This window comes from Dendropsophus ebraccatus, chromosome 15 (assembly GCF_027789765.1).
Source record: "Dendropsophus ebraccatus isolate aDenEbr1 chromosome 15, aDenEbr1.pat, whole genome shotgun sequence".
Classification (NCBI taxonomy): Eukaryota; Metazoa; Chordata; class Amphibia; order Anura; family Hylidae; genus Dendropsophus; species Dendropsophus ebraccatus.
Genome location: NC_091468.1, coordinates 8890167 through 8906659, shown reverse-complemented (window position 1 = coordinate 8906659; position 16493 = coordinate 8890167). Strand labels below are relative to the sequence as shown.

Below are 16493 nucleotides of genomic sequence, written 5' to 3'. Positions count from 1 at the left end.
ACTATTGGAAAGACAAAGACAGGAGATCATGCACCACATGACCAGGGGGGCCTCAAGGGGGTGCAGGGGGTTGTGTCTGTACCAGCTCTGTCTTTACCATTATTATAATGTATTATTCTGTATCTTTCTCACAGGAGACACACTTTCAGCAGCTTTATAATTGGCAGAAAGCAAGAAAGTCTAAGAAGGAGTTCAGCCTCCATGACGGCCCCCCCTATGCTAACGGAGACCCCCATGTTGGACATGCGCTGAATAAAGTAAGGACCTTTGAGGTTGCGTCTCGGCGGGATCTTTCATCCTCTGAACAGACTGATTTAAATAGACATAAGGGCCCGTTCACACTACAGAATTTCGGCGCTTATTCTGTAGTACGAACGGGCCCTTATATTGGGTTGGGTTTAGTCTCTCCAATCATATTGCTATGACAGAGCGGCCGGCCTCCAGCAGCATCGTCGCTTACCCGGCTGATTGATTGCTCGTTCAGCCAATCAGGGACTGGGGCGGGACACTGCTGCACTCACTGACTTGCTGAACGGCCAATCAATCAGCTGGTAAGTGACGTTGCAGCTGGAGGGTACGTGATGTACCTGGATGCCGGTGGCTTTCAGCGAAAACCGGGACTGGTAAGTATACATTCCTTATTATGTTCCTGCACCCCCCTGCCTTCCTGTCATTTCTTAGTTTCACAGGACTTCTCCTCTCAGTCTGTTTCTCATGCTTTCTGACGATACCTGGTAATGTGTGACTGTGTATCAGACTGTTTGCTCAGTGGATGGTTATACCTCATATAATCCCATGTTTTGCAGATCCTGAAGGACATCACAAATCGTTTTCAGATGATGAGGGGCTACAAGGTGAGCTACGTACCAGGATGGGATTGCCACGGACTACCAATAGAGCTCCTGGCCTTGGCAGAGATTGCAGACAAATCGGACAGTCTGTCACCAATAGAGATAAGAAGCAAAGGTAGGAAGAAAGGCGGGGTGCACATTCCCATCAGATTTATGATCAGATTCAGTTCTCAGACTTAAAGGGGTAGTTCATCAAAAAATGTTTTCTTTTAGATGAACCGGTGCTAGAAAGTACCAGAGATTTGTATTTTACTTCTATTAAAAATTTCCAGTACTTATCAGCTGCTGTATGGCCTGCAGGAAGTGCTGTATTCTTTCCAGTCTGACACAGTGCTCTCTGCTGCCACCTCTGTCCATGTCAGGAACTGTCCAGAGCAGGAGAGGTTTTCTGTTTAAATATATTTCTATGGGGATTTGCTGCTGCTCTGGACAGTTCCTGACATGGACAGAGGTGGCAGCAGAGAGAACTGTATCAGACTGGAGAGAATACACAACTTCCTGTAGAACATACAGCAGCTGATAAGTACTGGAAGACTGGAGAGTTTTAAATAGAAGCAAATTACAACTCTATATAACTTTCTGAAACCAGTAGATTTGAAAAGAGAACATTTTTCATCGGAGTACCCCTTTAACAGCAGAGAGGAAGTGTCAGCACCTGTGATATTTTTCAACCAATTACTACTTACAATGTGATAAAAAAGTCTTCAGTAATGATTATATTGACCATCTCTCTAAGAGTCTCCTCTGCTTCCCTTCAGCTCGGGCATTTGCAGAAAAGGCCATTGAGAAGCAGAAGTCGTCCTTCATGCGCTGGGGTGTGATGGCGGACTGGGAGAGCTGCTATTACACATTTGATAAGAAGTATGAGGCAAAGCAGCTGGATGTTTTCTTCAAAATGCATGAAAAGGTAACGTGGTGTACTACCTCCCGCAGTCTCTGTACGCGCGGCTTCTGACGCTGCTTCATCGGACATAAAGACAGGACATTGTGAGGCGGCTTTGATACAATTTTTCGTTTTTTGAATACGCCTGATTGTTGCTTTATCCACAGAATTTTGTAGTGAAGTTGTAAGTGCTGTATACTGGTTTACACCTCACAAACTGGGATGCAGGATATAGAGCATAAAGGATGAAGACAGAAGTGTACAATCCTGTATTCTCTTTTTTTTTTTTTTTTTTTTTACACTGAACACCCTGTGAATAAACCTGTGGAAATGTATGTAAATGTAAATACAGTGGTACCTTGGTTTAAGAGCGCTTTGGTTTACGAGCGCACAGTTTTTCAAAATTGGGACTTGGTGTAAGAGCATTGCTTTGGTTTAAGAGCTCCCTGTACTGGGTGGGAGGGGGAGTGGGGGAGGGGCATGTTCTGCATAACGGGGTCTATAGCCCTGTACTCTGACCCAGGAAGTCACCCTCACCTTCCAAATCATAGCAGATGCACCTCAGGCTGGGGCTTGCATCAGGGGACAGGACTGTGGAGGTAATCTCTTCATAGCTGTAACCCCTCTCTCCCCGGATAGAGAGCGCTGCATGTATGTGCCCACATCTGTCCTGCTCATTCCTTCATGCTCCCTGCAGTCTCTGTCAGTCCTGATTGGTCCATGCTGAACACACACCCCTTTTCCATTGCTGTCATGTGACCACACAGACCTCTGACAGCAGCCCTGCTTCTCTATTCTAGCCTGTTGTACTATGCTCCTGCATTATGGGGATCTGCAGCTCCATCCTGTATCTAAAAGCTGCTGCTGTGTTATCAGGGTTATACAGTTACTATACATTATACACCACATGCTGCTATACTGTACAGTAACTTATATATCACATATCCAGCTGCTGTGTTATCAGGGTTATACAGTTACTATACATTATATACCACATGCTGCTATACTGTACAGTAACTTATATATCACATATCCAGCTGCTGCAGTGTTATCAGGGTTATACAGTTACTATACATTATACACCACATGCTGATTGCTATACTGTATAGTAACTTATATATCACATATCCAGCTGCTGTGTTATCAGGGTTATACAGTTACTATACATTATATACCACATGCTGATTGCTATACTGTACAGTAACTTATATATCACATATCCAGCTGCTGCTGTGTTATCAGGGTTATACAGTTACTATACATTACACTCCACATGCTGATTGCTATACTGTACAGTAACTTATATATCACATATCCAGCTGCTGCTGTGTTATCAGGGTTATGCAGTTAATATACATTATATACCACATGCTGCTATACTGTACAGTAACTTATATATCACATATCCAGCTGCTGCTGTGTTATCAGGGTTATACAGTTACTATACATTACACTCCACATGCTGATTGCTATACTGTACAGTAACTTATAATATCACAGATTCAGCTGTTTCTCATTGTTTCATCTGTTTTATATGCTATTCAGAGTATAAAATCATTATTTTTGGGGTGTGGAACCAATTGTCTGCATATCATTGATTTCTAATGGAAAAATTTGCTTTGGTTTAAGAGTGGATTTGGATTACAAGCGCAGTCCCAGAACAAATTATGCTCGTAATCCAAGGCACCACTGTAATCGTTTTGTTTTTTTTTGTACATTGTTTAATTATTTTTCTTTTTTTAGTAGTTAGTAGTTTCGCTCCAGTTTATTTGATGTGGTTCTCTTTTTATTATGTTTTTCTATAGGGTCACATATACCAGGATTACAGACCGGTTTTCTGGTCACCATCTACAAGGTAAAAAATATAATAATGCCTGTTCTAGAAAGAGATCAATAGACTGATGGATGGATATCTATTATTTCAGTTATGTTACATGAAAGAACTACGTGAAAGAAATTCGTAGAATAATTCTAACAAGTATATTTTGTTGTAGGGCAAACTCTTGAGAACAATTTATTATCCTATGTGTCTTCCTGTTCTTCCTATGAGCCTATGTGTGCACCTCTGGGCATGGTATACAGCTGACAGATCCCATATGAAGACATATAAGGTTGAGATATATATAATATATATGTTCTCTGTTCCCACGATGTACAAACAGCTGTTCTGTCATGAACAGACGTTGTTTAACGCTAACTACGGCCGCAGTAAGCATAAAACAATGGCCGTTCCTCTGTTTCTATGAACACACACACATATAAGCCATACACGCCTACCTGGGTCCCCTGCAGCTCCAGCTGTGACATCTTCTGGTCACCTGCTCATCTTTCTGCTGGGCTTTCTCTGCTGAGATGAATCCATGTCTGAAGTAGTAAGAAGAAAGATAAGTGGGGTACCGGATAATGTCACCAGGGGGAGCTGCGGGGGGAGCTTTTCTTTTTTTCATAGCAATGAAATATGTATTATGCCTGGATTACCCCTTTTATTTAGTGTCTGTCAGTGGCGTCCAGAGCTGCAGACACAGGCTGGTACGATAACACAAATGATACCTGTCTCTTAGCTGTTTGCAAAGGTATCAAATAATGTTTTCCTTCCAAGCTCAAGAGTCATAGAGGCTGTGGTGAGGTGCAGCATGCATGTCTCCTCCTTCCCTCCCTGCTCTGCTTTATTGGTGTACAGGGTTTGACTTCCATCACTAAGCCTTGTATATTAGTCATGAAGTGTAGGGAGGAGGGATGCATGCTGCAGCTTAGCACCAACTCTATGACTCTTGGTCTTGGAAGGAAAACATGATTTTATACATTTTCAAACATTCATCCACTAAGAGACTAACATTTGTATTTCACAGGTATTGTCAGCTATCTGTCCATGTCTGCAGCATGATCTGAAACTGACAGAATCCCTTTAACCCCTTAACGACATCGGGCGTACCTATACGCCCCCGCAGGGTGGGCTTTAACGCAAATGGGCGTATAGGTACGCCCGATGTTTCCCCGATCGCTGTGTGTTCACACACAGCGGTCGGGGAAAATGCCCTGCTATAAATCATAGCAGGCCATCTTAGCTTCACGGCATGGGGGTGGTTAACACCCCCCGTGCTTACGATCGCCGCTATAGGCTGATCAATTCAGATCAGCCAATAGCGGCGATCGGAACCTTTCCGGGTCATCGGTGACCCGATGACCTGGAAAAAAATGGCGGTCGGTGCCGTCCTCGTACTGTAAAAAGTAATGGTGGTCACCGTGCCACCGGCCCGATTGCCGTGAACGGCCGGCCGTTCACGGCGATTGGGCCGGTGGCACGGCGATCAGAGTCCCACAAAATAGTAAATACCTGCCCTGGACCCCTCAGCTAGGTAGCCGAGGGGTCCAGAGCAGGTATTTGTACATTACTCACCTGTCCCGGGCTCCTGATCGGCGTCTTCCGGGTTCGCGGCGTCCTCGTGTTCGTTCGGGTCTTCGGCTTCCTCCGTGACGTCACGTTCGGCTTCTCTCGGCTATTTTCGGCTCCAGCGTCGGCTTTTTCCGTATTTTGCGCTCTGCTGCCCTCTAGCGGCTGATATGTGTAATACACTTATCAGCAGCTACAGGGATGTTCAGAATGTAGAAAAAGGTTTTCTTTTTCAAAATTTTTTTTTTCTATTTTCCGCACCCTATCGCCGCTGAGTGTTGATCAGCATCGCACGAAAGTGTGCTGCTAATCAGCAACTCCTCCTTTTTGGCGTAGGGTGTTTTTTTTTCTATATTCTACTGCCACGGTCTGCTGATAAGTGCCGCACATAAGTGCGGCATTTATCAGCAACTCCTTTGTTGGCGTAGGTTTTTTTTTTTTATACTTACTGTCTCTACCCGTGTCATAGACTCCATTCTATGCACGGGCGGATTCCATCGTCCATCCAAAGAATGAACACGTTGGACGGAGAGCGGAATCCGCCCGTGCATAGAATGGAGTCTATGACACGTGTGGAGACGTGTGCCTGCATCACTCCGCCAACTGTGCCAACTGCGGAATGCACGAAGGGTTATCTGTCGCGATTCCGCAGTGTGCACGTACCCTTAGAGTGTATGTAGGAAGGGACACCCGAATCCAGCCCCAGATGCCCCCCCCTCCCCCCCCATCCTCGGAACAAGTGGGAAGATCGTCCGGGAACTGATCTTCCCACTGCTGGATAAAGGTCACCACCTGTACGGGGATAACTCTTATACCAGCACCCCCTCTTCCAGTCCCTCGCTGCCCTTTATCTTGCGGCACGATCCGAACATATCAGAAGTAGTAATAGAGCCCTAATATTTAGCAGCCATGGAGCGGACCCAGCGCTTCTGGATATGAAGGACCGCGGATCGCACCAGGACAACATTTTCCAGGTGACGTCCCCCACACTGGAGAAAGGGAGACCCCGGAAGAAGTGCAGGTGTAACAGGGGGATCAGGAAGGACGCCATTTACCAGTGTGACACCTGTCCTGATCCCCCCGGCCTCTGCATACTGGATCGCTCCAAGGCGCACCACACGTCACTGGGGTTCTACATTATCTAAATTCTGTCCCTTATTCCTATTTCAGGGGTCACGTTGATTCAGGGATTATTCTGATCGCCATTATGGAGTCGGGAAGGAATTTTTCCCCTGTGATGAGGCTACTGTCGTCTGCCTCACAAGGGGTTTTTGCCTTCCTCTGGATCAACACAGGTTGAATTTGATGGACACCTGTCATTTCCAACCTTATAAACTAATAATTGCCCTAATACCCCCAAATAAATTAGAATTGTCCCTTTTCCCCAGCTAAATAGGTATGGCCGCCATTCCCATTAGAGGATGCCATGATGCAATTACAAAGCCTCTGTGCGGCCAGGACAGTAGAAACCCCCCACAAGTGACCCCATTCTGGAAACTACACCCCATAAGGAATCTAACAAGGGGGGCAGCGGGGATATGGCCCCCTGGTGACGGCCACATTTGGGACGTGAAAATGAAAAAAATTGTATTTTTTATTTTCTCGGCACATGTTCTACGTAAGTGCCCGTCACCAGTGGGGTCCATATCCTCACTGCACCCCTTGTTAGATTCCTTATGGGGTGTAGTTCCCAGAATGGAGTCACTTGTCGGGGGTTTCTACTGTCCTGGCAGCACAGGAGCTTTGTAAATGCGACATGGCCTCCATCCTCCATTCCAGCCTCTAAATGGCGCTCTGTCCCTTTGGTGACTTGCCCTGTGCCCATAAGGCACATTATGTCCACATGTGGGGTATTTTCGTACTCAGGAGAAACTACCCTACACGTTTTGTGTTCATTTTCTTTTTTTAACCCCTTGTGGAAATGGAAAAAAAATCAAGGCTAGACCAATATTTAGTGTAATTTTTGTAAAATTTTTACTCTAAATCATTAATCTTGTCATGATTTTTTCATTTTCACAAGGGGTTAAAAGATAAAAAAAAAAAACATTTATTGTGTAGCGCAATTTCCCCTGAGTACGGAAATACCCCACATGTGTACATAAAGCGCCATGCGGGTGCAGGGTAAGCCTCCAAAGGGAAGAAGCGCCATTTGGTTTTTGAAGGCTGGATTTGGATGGAATGGATTTCGAGGGGCCATGTTGCATTCAAAAGGCCCCTGTGTTGCCAAGACAGTTGAAACCCCCCACAAGTGACCCCATTATGGAAACTGCACCCCTCAGGGAATGTAACAAGGGGTGTAGTGAGCATATGGACCCCACTGGTGACGGGCACAAATGTGGAACAATGTGGCGTGAAAATGAAATATTACATTTTTTACACTATAATGTTGGTTTAGCCTTGAATTTATCATTTTTCACAAGGGGTTAAAAGAGGAAAAAAAACAAAATGTGTAGAGCAATTTCCCCCGAGTCCGTAAATACCCCATATGTGGACATAAAGCGCCATGTGGATGCAGGGCAAGCCTCCCAAGGGAAGGAGCGCCATTTGGATTTTGGAGGTTAAATTTGGCTAGAATGGATGATGAACGCCATGTCGCATTTACAGAGCCCTCGTGCTGCCAAAACACTGGAAACCCCCCACAAGTGACCCCATTCTGGAAACTGCAGCCCTCAGGGAATCTAACAAGGGGTGCAGTGAGGATATGGACCCCTGGATGACGGGCACATTTGTGCCATGAAAGTGAAAAAATGAAATTTTTTACTTTTACGTCACATTGTTCCACATTTGTGCCCGTCACCAGTGGGGTCCATATGCTCACTGCACCCCTTGTTAGATTCCTTGAGGGGTGTAGTTTCCAGAATGGGGTCACTTGTGGGGGGGTTTCCAGTGTCTTGGCAGCACAAGGGCTCTGTAAATGCGACATGGCGCTTGAAATCCTTTTCAGTGAAATTCAGCTTCCAAAAGCCAATTGGCGCTCCTTCCCTTTGGAGGCTCGTCCTGCGCCCCCTTGGCACTTTATGGCCACATGTGGGGTATTTCCGTACTCGGGAGAAACTGCGCTACACATTTTGTCTTTTTTTGCCTCTTATCCCTTTAAGAAAATGAAAAATTGAAGGCTAGAACAACAATTTAGTGTAAAAAATATCTGATTTTGAAATTTTACTGAAAATTTGGAAATTTGCTGCTAATGTTTTAAGCTCCCTATTGTCTAAAAAAAATGAAAGATAGTTTAATAAATGCCGCCAACATAAAGTAGACATGTTGCTAATGCTATTTAATATATAATTTATGTGGTATAACCACTTTCTGTATACGCAAAAAAGTTTCAAAGTTGGAAAAATGCATTTTTTCAAATTTTTTCACATTATTTGGTTTTTTTTCATAAAGATTTGTTATGAGTATCGACTCCAATTTACCAGAAATGTAAAGTACAATATGTCACGAGAAAACAATCTCAGAATCAGCCGGATAGGTAAAAGCATCCCGAAGTTATTAATGACTAAAGTGACACAGGTCATATTCATAAAATTTGTCTCTGTCATTAAGGCCATTTCAGGCTCTGTCCTTAAGGGGTTAAGGCCCATTATCTTATTAATGTTCTCTTTTTCCCCTCTAGAACAGCCCTGGCTGAGGCCGAATTAGAATACAACCCGCAGCATGTCAGCCGATCCATCTTTGTAAAGTTTCCGTTGCAGAAACCTCCTCCCAAACTTGCATCTGTTATAGGTAATATGCCCACAAAACTAAAATCTTATCTGTAGTATATATGTGATGACTGTAACGGCCTATGGCATTGGGGAAAAAAATTCTCACAGGCTAGACCATAGGGGCAGTAATACCGTAGTCAGTGGGAAAAGCAGTTGGATTAGTTTTTTTACTCATTTCTTAGACGGGGTTAAAGTCTCACTGTCTCAAACAAACATTTGGGGGGATTTTTATGAAGCTTGGTGTACTCATACGCCGGTCGTAAATTAGTCCCAACCCCAAATTGCCGCACTGGATTCACTGACCTGTGCCTGCCGTATAGCAGGCGCAGAAATCTACACCTGCTCATAAGCAATGCTGAGAGTAAGTTTAAATCATGGTAAATCAGGTGCGGGAGGAGGTCACACCTCCTCCTCACCTTGCTGCGCCCCCTGCCCACGAGGGATACGACAGGCGTATGCCAGGGAGAAGGGGAGAATCTGTACCTTCTCACTGTTATACGCCTGGGGCTCAAGTTTAATAATTCTCCCCCTAGGTGTCCTAGAGACTTGTGAAAAGCTTCTCACTGCAGTAGACAGACGCCACAGACTTTCTATAGAATTGAAATGGAAGAAGAAATTACGGGTAACAGCACCGATAGATCCCTCCCTCGGCAGAGTTTTGGATGCGTGCTGGGGAACCCACAATCCCAAAAAGTGGCCACCAGAACAGATGTCCAACAGCTTTCACTTCAAGTGATCTTCAAGCCTTCATTGTGCAGTCAAGCAAATATGGCTTGCCATGAGTCTTTGTCAAGTATATACTTGACAAAAACTTGTGATGAAACTTTGTATTTGCTTGAAGGCTTGAAGATCACTTCAGTTGAAGGCTGTTGGACTTTTTGTAGAATCTCCCGCTGGGAGGATCGGGAGAGAAGTCCTTCATGATGGAAACTTACCACTTTTCAGAAGTTGATTACTTTATGCTTGTGTAAAAAACACACCGCTTACAATCTCTTCTGCTTAACAGATGGTTCCGCCACTCTCAGTGCTCTGATCTGGACCACACAGCCTTGGACCATTCCTGCAAACCAGGCGATCTGCTACATGCCAGATACCATGTATGTCCCCTGTAATATTAACATATGAAATCAGAGTCTTTTTCTGTGGTGTAATGCAGCTGTCAGTGTACTTGTTGATCTGTAGAGGTATATTGTAAAGAATTATGGAATGTGTCACTTTTTTTGTATACCTCCAATATGGAAAAAACCTTATAGTTCCGGATCGTGCACAGTAATTGTTCGTGGTATAACTTGCAGATTGTGCTTCTAAATAGTAGCAGGAACCAAGCCTGGTCCATGCTATAGGCTGCTCCAGGAGGCAGAATGTCCTGCTGCTCTGTCCATTAGGCTTACATATTCAATAAATGAGTTATATGAATTATTGCCTATATATGATATATATACCTATATCAAAGCTCTGGGTGTAGTACTGAGACGTTGCCTGATGTTGAGAATTAATAAGATAATTTCTGCGTATGGGAAGATTTAAATGAACGACAAGGCAATCAAGGCAGATCACCGGACCAATGTGAACGGTGATCTGCCTTGTTTGCCTTGTCGTATATTTTCCTCCTACCATTGATGGTGATACCCCCTGGAACAGCTGTGAAGTACACCCCTATATGCCTTTAATAGAGTATATATAGAATATATACTGCACAACTCGCCCAGGTGAGTGTATCTCTGCAGCACCTTGCTACAACACTCCCTGCTCTTTCATACTACACATGGAAGCGCCCCTCCATCCCCTTTTCTCTTTCAAGATTTAAATGAAAAGCACAATTGCTGCTACTTGGCATTGAGCACAGTGTACATTACAATATTAATACTGACCTATTACAAGGAGAACTAAAACAGTTGCAGTCCTTCCTCCCTTTCCACTGTACATGTGACCCTGTCACTTTGGTCTATTAGGGTACAAACCCACACACCGTATACGCAGCTTATTTACTGCTGCGATACGCAGCAAATACGCAGCAAATACGCAGCAGATTAGATCTAAATAACTGAACACAGCATCAAATCTGCACCACCAAATCTACTTCAAATCTGCTGCGTTTTTGCTGCGTATCTGCTGTGTATACGGTGTGTGGGTTTGTACCCTTAAAGTGTATCTGTGTACCTGTAACTTTTGTCATTGAGAGATGTCAAAAGTTTTGATCAGTCTAGGTCTGAGTGTCCAGACTCTTACTGAGTCTGGACACTCTGACTCTGTGTCACATGATCAGTTGGGCTCCGACTGATTGCCTATGTAAGTCTATAGAGCCCGACTGATATTACATGACAGAGCCGGGAGACGCTTAGATCCGTCTTGGTACGGGTCTGAACACTCAGACCTAGACCGATCAAAACTTTTGACATATGTCTATAACATGTCGAAAGTTTTTTCAAGCAACAGGTCCACTTTAAACATGCAACAGTAGAATACAGTAACTTATAGTCTTTTATCATTCTCTGTATGATTTCCAGGTATTCCCTTGTGAAGTGCGGATCCTCAGGAGAGCTGTATATTCTGGCTGCTGACTGTGTGGAGTCCACTGCACTTTCCCTGGGGACTAAGTTTGAGACCATATCAACATTTAAAGGTGAGTTTTAATAGTTGTGTCTATGGGCAAAGTGCAGCATGTCTTTATAGGAGGTAGTTGACAGATGAAAAGATGAAAGATGGTGTGACCTATAGGGGGCCTACTTTTTAGTTGCTGCTTGATCCTAAATAGTAATTGGAACACCAGAAAGTCAGTCTGTTACCTGGGTCATGTTTCCAGGCTACTTATGGGGAGTCAGTATCTGTCCATTTTATTGCAGTCCAAAGTTCATATATTTCCAAGCCGATCAATTCTCCAATAGACCTTTAGGCTTTCTTTCAACTCAACTGGTGGTGGAGATTTGTAATTTACTTCTATTAAAAAATCCTCAGCTGATTTTTTTTTTTTTTTTTTTTTTTGCTGAACAACCCCTTTAACCTTGTCAACCTACATTGAAGTATATTGGTAATACAATTGTTCTATAGAGGAAAACATGCGCTCCATCGTAATGACCATAACTCCTGTTTCTAGTCATTGATCTTTGCAGAATTGGGGGATTGTCTTGAACATACAGACTTGTGGGCCAACAAAATGAATGCTTATAATCATTGTAAATGTTTGCACTAGATGAAGGGTATATATTAAAGGGGTAGTGCACTCTACAGGATTTTTTCACTAAATAACACACATTACAAAGTTATACAACATTGTGATGTGTGTTAAGTGAATAGCCCCCTTCCCCATGTTTCCCCCCTGACCTCCGATCCGGAAGTGTGATGCTGTATACTTCCGGAATCACCGTCATCCCTGGCTGCCATCCGTGGCTGGGGGGGGGGGGACATGGGGAAGGGGGCCATTCACTTAAATAACACACATCACAATGTTGTATAACTTTGTAATGTGTGTTATTTAGTGAAAAAATCCTCTAGACCGCACTACCCCTTTAATATGAGATTTGTGTTGCATTCACACTGATCTTTTCTAGTTGTGTTTTGGCTTCATTGAATCTTCTTTCTTTGACAATCCAGGAGCTGATCTGGAGAACGGCATCTGTGATCACCCTTCAATACCAGGACGCTCTTCTCCCCTCCTAGCAGCAAATCATGTTACTATGGGCAAAGGCACTGGCCTTGTACACACCGCACCTGCCCATGGCGTAGAGGATTATGGAGTGGCCTCTCATCACAAGCTGCCTGTGGTCAGTGATCATTGACATATTATGGAACAAATGTGCTTCTACTCTTTTTATGTTCACTGGTTTGATAAAACTTCCCCTTAACTGGTTATTGTTTTAGCTACACTGAGCATTAGCTCCCTGGATGGTAACTCTAAAAGGGAATGTGTCATCAGAAAATTACTTATTGTGTAAATAAAGTTTTTATGTTAAACAGATTTTTAAAGAATTTTTGGTGAAACTTTTTCTAATTTCCCATTTTTCTATCTATATTATAAAATAATCCTGATATCTTGCAGTTTTCATTCTCACCACTGGGGCTAAAACTAAGCTGAGACTTCCTGTTGTGTCTGTGCTGATAAGAGTAGGCTGCTGTAAAGTGATCTGTATAGCATTGCAGCGTCATGTGACACCAGTAGATAGAGGAGACAATAGCCGCTCCTTGTGGAATGACCTCTTCACAGGTCACAGAGCGCGCTTAGTAATGTCTCACATTCATCTCAAGAGGAGTCTGTCTATTGTCGTCTATGTCCATGAGTCTTGCTGTAAAGCATGTTGCTAAATGCTGTTAAGAGCAGACCAGACTTGTGGCCGCCCCCATAACAATGTACAAAAAGGGAAATAAAAAAAAAATAACAGTAAGAAAATAGAAACAGGTTAGAATTAAAGAACAAGTTTTAGTATCTGAATCTAATCAGTATAAGAAAATTTAGGTGACACCTTCTCTTTAAAGGCAAATACTGCATGATCAGACCTTCCATTCTATCAGGTGTATAGTACATGGTTTGGGTTCCGGGAAGCAAATATTGTTGCAGACTCACTTTGGACCCTTCCTCCTGTGCTGTCTCCTGCATGCATGGTATGTACTGGCCCTCATTGTCACGATAGCAGAAGTAGCCTGGTGAAGGCTGTCGGCTCTGTGTTGGCACCATGCATGCCGTGTAGTGTTGCATTTGCAGTGCAAACCTAAAGAAACAAAATTACAGAGAAGGTTACTTTCTGCTAAACACAATGGATAGCTGGAGATGATCTTAGTGGGCTCTGTAATTGTATGCACAGTTGTCAGCTCTGCTCCTAGTAGGTGGATTGGTGGAGGTCTCTGTTACTGAATGTGAAAACCCTTGAAATGGATCCCGTACTGCTGTCTGTGGAGGAATGTGACTGTACGTCCTCATTTGTTAAATTTAAGCAAAAGATGAAACCTAAGTCTAATGTTGTTTTCTTTTGTTTTTTGGTGAAGGACTGTCTGGTGGATGAAGCCGGACGCTATACTGCAGAAGCAGGAGATGATTTGCAAAGTAAAGTAGTGCTTGAAGATGGAAATGAGACTGGTAAGCATTCTTAAAGGCATATGGTATGAATAGGCTGGGGACGTGTGTTATAACGGGGACAGGTCACCACAACATTTCAGTGCTGTCAGTGACCTCTAGGTGAGGATTTCTCATGACAGTCCCTTTCCAACGTCTTACTAGGGTATACAGGTGGTATAGAAGAGAATACCCTTTTTGGGATTGATGAGCCAGGAGAACTGCTCACAACGAGTGTCTGCTTACTGTTCTTCATTAATTTAAATGCCTGACATGTAATACAACATTTACCCCACTGTGGCTGTCAGATGCGACTTTTCGCAGCAATAACAGGAGGCTATAACACTTGGTCCATGTTGTATCTACTGACGCCTGGCCAGCTTCTGTTTAAAGGGAACTTTCAGGTGCTTCACGCTGCCCGATCCACAGGTACCATGAAGCATGCACAGGTATAAAGTGTCAGTGTTTAGGAAAACCTTTGACATGTCATAGAGATTGGTCCAGGTCTGAGTGTTCACACCTGTATCCATCAGGAGAACGAGCCGGGAGAAGACTGAAGGCTGCAGCGCATCCTGTCTCTGCTCTGTGTAGGAAAAACAAGTAAGGCTCCATAGACTTGTATTACGGGCCCAACTCTTTTTTTCCTAACTCAGAGCGGGAAGCAGACCGCGCTGCAGTGCGTCCTCTCCTGATCTGTAACAGTCTGAACACTCAGACTGATCAAAACTTTTTTCATGTCTCTATGATATAGGCAAAAAGACAAATTTGGTCAGCTCTACTACAACACTCTAGGCAGGGGCACGTTGCTGTGGCTGAAATTGTAGAACCGCAAAAACACAAATAATGCAACAGCTCACCGCTGATGTCAAGACACAGACCCAGCACTGAAGTTGAAAGGCTGCTTTTAGAGCTTTTCATGTCTGTATTGGGTCTGTATATTGCCAGTAGCGGTGAGCTGTTGCATTTTTTGTGTTTTTGTATGTCTCTGTGACATGTCAGAAGTTTTTATTTTCTTTAACACCGGGTACATGTTAAAGAGAAAACTGGAATTCGGCACAGAGTCAAGTAGGCGGCTCTCTACCAACATCTTCCTGCCCCACTGGGCTTTTTTTGACATATCGCTCTCTATTCACAAACAAGGAAGAGGGAAAGGAGTCGCCTCCATTAGATCGACAGCTTGTGTAATTGAGAGACGGGAGATGGATCACAACCGGTAAAAAGGATCATTGAGTAACCAATAAGGTTGTGACTTCAATTTTCTTAAAAGCCTCTCCAAAAAGAGAGGTAAGAGGAGAATTGTTGTTATAGGTAACTGCTTCACTTTCCCTGCCCAGCAGTTAAAATAAATCGCAATAATTATAATACCTAAGAGCAAGTTAGGCCAAACTCACCAGCTTCAGCAAGAGTAGCTGATCAAGAGCCCTTTGTATGGGACAGACGGGAAGAATAGCTGTTCAAAATGTATGGCCAGCTTCAGGCCTAGTCATTTGTCCACAGCTATAAGTATGAAATAGAGATGATATTGTGTTCAATGTGGTTACTAACAGTTCATCAGATTACTTGGATCCCTCTCTATCCTTATCATTGTAGTTAAAGCGACTCTGTATCCACCAAGCCCCCCAAACCGCTAGTACTATCCGTCTGATGAGAGTAAGTCCTTATCGGTTGCATCTGGTGCCTTGGTTAGAGCAAAAAAATATTTTTTAAGTCTGTAGCAGGGAGTCAAGCTGGTGTGGCTGTGCCCCAGGCGTGTTACACTTCTCCTTTCTTCCTCCCCTCCCACCTGATCATTAGGAAACCCCCAGGACGGATTTCTATTGATTGCTCGTCTAAACTGCACCTGTGTCGCTATAGCACATGTGTACTGTTTACACAAGTGATAAATAGGAGAAATCCTGCCTGGGGGCATTACTAATGATGAGGAGGGTGGGGAGGAAGAAAGGAGAGGCGTAACAGACCTGGGGCATAGCCACACCAGCGTGACTCCCTGCTTCAGATTTAAAAGATCATTTTTTTCCTCTTACCAAGGCACCAGGTGCATTTTAAAAGTCACAACCGGTGAGTACTTACTCTGATCAGACGGATGGTACTAGCAGTTTTGTGTGTGGGTAGGGGGGGCAGGGTTGGTGGATACAGAGTCGCTTTAAATAAGTTGTGTATGGTCATACATTGTTGAATATCATTCACCGATTCTCCTTCTCCCCAAGTGGTTTTGACTGTATACGACTCTGGAAATCCCCCCGTGTCTCTTTAGCTTTTCTTCTCTTTTCTAGTCATTCAGATGCTGCTTGGGTCGAAAAATTTGCTAAAAGAGGAAAGTTTTGTTCATAGTTACCCCTATGACTGGAGGACCAAGAAGCCCATCATCATCCGGGCCAGCCAGCAGTGGTTTGTCAACACGGCTAATATAAAGGACAAAGCTCAGGTAAGAGCTTTGTATGGATGAAATATTATATATATACTCTGCTCAAAAAAATAAAGGGAACTCTCAAACACATCCTAGATCCGAATGAATGAAATCTTCTCATTTCATACTGTACAAAGCTTAATGCGCTGACAGCAAAATTCCACACAAACATCATCAGTGGAGATCACATTTATTACCAATGGCGGCCTG

The 16493-nt window shown here is 43.7% G+C and overlaps 1 protein-coding gene across 1 annotated transcript in view; it reads left to right on the top strand.

Annotated features, from left to right (window-relative positions):
• IARS2 (isoleucyl-tRNA synthetase 2, mitochondrial) overlaps window positions 1-16493 on the top strand; it is a 48905-nt gene that overhangs the window by 1628 nt on the left and 30784 nt on the right. The window contains exons 2-11 of the mRNA XM_069955596.1: window positions 135-257; window positions 807-966; window positions 1610-1758; window positions 3540-3589; window positions 8742-8851; window positions 9839-9929; window positions 11340-11455; window positions 12424-12593; window positions 13810-13900; window positions 16150-16301. Of these exons, the coding sequence (XP_069811697.1) occupies window positions 135-257; window positions 807-966; window positions 1610-1758; window positions 3540-3589; window positions 8742-8851; window positions 9839-9929; window positions 11340-11455; window positions 12424-12593; window positions 13810-13900; window positions 16150-16301 (1212 nt within the window). The remainder of the gene's footprint in view (window positions 1-134; window positions 258-806; window positions 967-1609; window positions 1759-3539; window positions 3590-8741; window positions 8852-9838; window positions 9930-11339; window positions 11456-12423; window positions 12594-13809; window positions 13901-16149; window positions 16302-16493) is intronic.